At 39.4% G+C, this 3,619-nt stretch overlaps 1 protein-coding gene across 1 annotated transcript; it reads right to left on the bottom strand.

Moving 5' to 3' along the window:
• Positions 1 to 756: 756 nt before the first annotated feature.
• Positions 757 to 3,416, bottom strand: LOC140823365 (pyruvate dehydrogenase E1 component subunit alpha-3, chloroplastic-like). Its single transcript, XM_073184664.1, has 3 exons — positions 2,942 to 3,416; positions 1,869 to 2,646; positions 757 to 1,251 (listed from the first exon to the last, which is right to left on the bottom strand). The coding sequence occupies exons 1-3, from the start codon at positions 3,197 to 3,199 to the stop codon at positions 974 to 976; spliced, it is 1,314 nt and encodes a 437-aa protein (XP_073040765.1). The 5' UTR covers positions 3,200 to 3,416; the 3' UTR covers positions 757 to 973.
• Between the last annotated feature and the right edge of the window lie 203 nt (positions 3,417 to 3,619).

Below are 3,619 nucleotides of genomic sequence, written 5' to 3'. Positions count from 1 at the left end.
CAATAAACCGTAGGAATTTACAAGACATAAAAATATAACAAATAGAGTTGATGAAATCTAAAACGAGAAGACGTAAATTGCTAGAAATATGCTGGAAAGCTTGAAAAACTATTGCTTGAATATTTGAATTTTAGCAGAGAACTTTTGCAGATTTTTGTCTGTAGAGTTGTGTGTGTGTAGGGTTGTTTCTGTGCTTGCCGATCCTTTTTTCTTCCCCGCGCATGTGCAGTTTCTTTCCACTCCCCCATGAGCCCATGATCTTTCCCACTCATGCCACGATTTCTACCTATCCTCCCACGTTCTTCTTCCTCTTCCGTGCTCAGTGATCAGTTTGAACCGATGGAAATTTGTCCGCCAAGTTTGATGGGCTTGCATAATTAAATTGGGCTTCACTAATTGAATTGGGCTTGTAATTAAATTATTTTTAGCCCAAACAATTTGAAATATGTTTCTGTATAGAGTGTGACAGACTATCGGATGTTGTTATTGTTGGGCATCTCAGTTGTGAAATGGAAAACCTATGATGCAGATGATAAGCTCATCGAGCAAGAGGTTGAAATCTACCTCGTACGTTTGGTAGTTGACTGGTTCACATGTTACTTAGGAATGACGTGAGATTGAACGAGACTAGACATTATGATTACTAATTTGTTTCTCATGAAGCATCATTTATGTGCCTCTTGTAGGTGTTAGTTTCAGGATAAAAGTTTTGCTTGAAGGTCGAAAAAGAGCATGATGTGTAAATAACACTTCACATGTCAAACTAACAATCCAACCAGGTAAATATGTTAAACGAAAGCAACGAGTACTAGGATTGCTTCCTTCAAACATGCAATCCGGTGAACAAAAATAATATAATAAAACATAAGATCAAAACACGTAAGACCTTCAAATTCATGAATAACAAAGAAAAACATACACTGCAATTATATAGAGAGGAATCTAGATGCATTCTTTTCTTTTCAAATTGGGATTAGACCTGAGCAGTGCCTTCTGTAAATTTAGGATCCTCACATCTGTATCTTCCATCAGGCCCGATACCAAAGCCCCGAGGATCTGCAAATACATTCTCTAGCAGCTGACTGCGAGCTGGAACTGGGCTTTTATCACCGAATTCAACAGCATCTTCAACCACCTCATCAATCTTCTTCTCTATGGCCTTTAGCTCGGCTTCATTTACCAAATTGTTTTCCATCATGTACTTCTTCAATGCAGCAATGGGGTCTCTTGTGGCATAGTGAGCCTTCTCAGCTGCACAACATAAACAAGTAACATTCCTAACTGCCAACTAAAATGAAAAAATGCATATGAAATACAAATGCTTCATTGTACAATTATCATGGACCTACCATGGCATTACTCGTCCCTGAAATTCACTAGAAGCCGGACACACGCAAGTGTGTCAAGTACAACTCATAATTTTGAACCAAATCATCGTCTTTTCAGATATGATTGACACAATCTTGGTTTAAAAAACATGGGACCTTAGGATGGTAACATATGTTAATACATTCTCATTTTACACGGATCCAAAAGGAAAAGAAAAAGTCCAACAAATCATTGTATAAATTGAATCTAGGACCTGCCAGACAATTGTCTTCAAAAAAACATAACGTGTTTCTGATTCATCGTGAGCGTCCCAGAAATGTTCTTCCAGCAGTTTTACCCGGATAAATAAATTATATATTATCCATGCAACTGGACATCATAAAAACTACTTTTGGATGCACAGATACAAACGGATTTCATTTTTGTTCAAGAATTTGGATCATATAGTGTCGTATCATTCAAGGTATGTTTATCATATATTCAAGGTAAAACTAATGCGAACAAGGATGAGAAGAATAAAAGTGATTCAAAATGGTAACCTGGGTCACGGAGCTCATCGGGATCAGCCAAAGAGTGTCCTCTGAACCTATAAGTTTCACATTCAACCAACGTCGGACCCTCGCCTCTTCTAGCCCTGCCGATAGCCTCCTTTGCAACCTCCCTCACCTTCAACACATCCATGCCATCAACATGGATCCCAGGCATTCCAAATGCAGGCCCTTTCTTCCAAATTTGAGGATCGGAGGTGGACCTCAAATGAGACATACCTATTGCCCACAAATTGTTCTCGACAACAAACACAATGGGAAGCTTCCACAATGCGGCCATATTCAAGCATTCAAAGAACTGGCCATTGTTGCAAGTACCGTCTCCAAAAAATGCCAGCGTCACGTCATCACAATCTTCCTTCAAAACCTCCCTCTTGTACTTGCTAGTGAATGCAGCTCCCGTTGCTACGGGAATGCCTTCACCAATAAAGGCAAAGCCACCAAGCATATTGTGCTCCTTGGAGAACATGTGCATCGACCCACCCTGGCCTCTGCAGCAACCTGTAGTCTTGCCAAATAGCTCGCTCATCACGGCCCGAGCTGAGACCCCTTTGCTCAATGCATGTACATGGTCGCGGTAAGTACTGACCACAGAATCTTCTTTTGTCAAGAGCTTGATGAATCCTGTAGATACAGCTTCTTGACCATTATATAAATGAACGAATCCAAACATTTTGCCACGGTAATACATCTGGGCACACATATCCTCAAAGGTTCTACCAAGAATCATGTCCTCGTACAATTCCAACCCCTCTTCTTTTGTAATCAACTGCATGAGAAGAGATAAATAGTGATATATAGTTAAATTTCCAAAGCCTTACCAACCTTTCCTATTTTAAATAATAATAATAATAATATACAAGCCGCGATCAAATCAGTATTAGCTAAAATTACCTGCGTAAAAAAGGCGGAAACGGAAAACAATTCAAGGAAAAAAATTACTATAAAGTTTCAAACAGCAGCCAACATATATTAATCAAAATCGGCTAGAAACAGATGACGAGCAAACATCAGCAAGCTCAAAGAAACAAACTTCGGAAATAACGAAAACGTGAACAAGATACCAGATTGGGCGCCGAAAAGGGGGCGTTTTTAAGCTTCTTCTCCTTCACAACATCAGAGGATACGGCCACCACGGTGGCTGATCGGCGCCTGGGAGACGAAATGGCCTGGCTAACAGGAAACAGCTTGTCGGGGTGAGACGTAAACCCAAGAAAATATGATGGGCTTATGATTTTACGGGTAGAATGCAACTTCTGGGCAGATCTAGCAGAATTGAACGAGGGTGGTTGAATGATCTTGCCTGCTGCAGAACAAGCCATTTTGCGCGAGAAAAAAAAACAAGACAATGAATGCTCGAATTTCAGCGGAAACAGGCAGCGCAAATGGAGAAACAAGAATTGAATGAAGAGAAATATAGACGGGGAAGGGAAAAATGGGCGGAGAAAACGAGAGTGCGTGGATTGAATCGTCTAGATTTGTTTTTGGGTTGATTTGGGCTTGTGTTCTTGTAAGCGACGATGAGGATGGGGTGGGGGAGAGGGGTGGGGGGTGCCTATTAATTTTTATTTAACCATTTATTGGATATGAATTATGATGACTAATTAATTAATAAAATTTTAAATTTGCTATTCACTCAATTTCATTGTTATAATAAATTTCCAATGATTTATAATTTATTATTATGTTTGATTTGGTTATTTTGGAAAATTGATTTTAAATTATTTTGATCAGTTCGATTC

Source organism: Primulina eburnea, chromosome 2, assembly GCF_022965805.1.
Source record: "Primulina eburnea isolate SZY01 chromosome 2, ASM2296580v1, whole genome shotgun sequence".
Lineage (NCBI taxonomy): Eukaryota > Viridiplantae > Streptophyta > Magnoliopsida > Lamiales > Gesneriaceae > Primulina > Primulina eburnea.
This window is presented reverse-complemented; position numbering and strand designations above follow the sequence as displayed.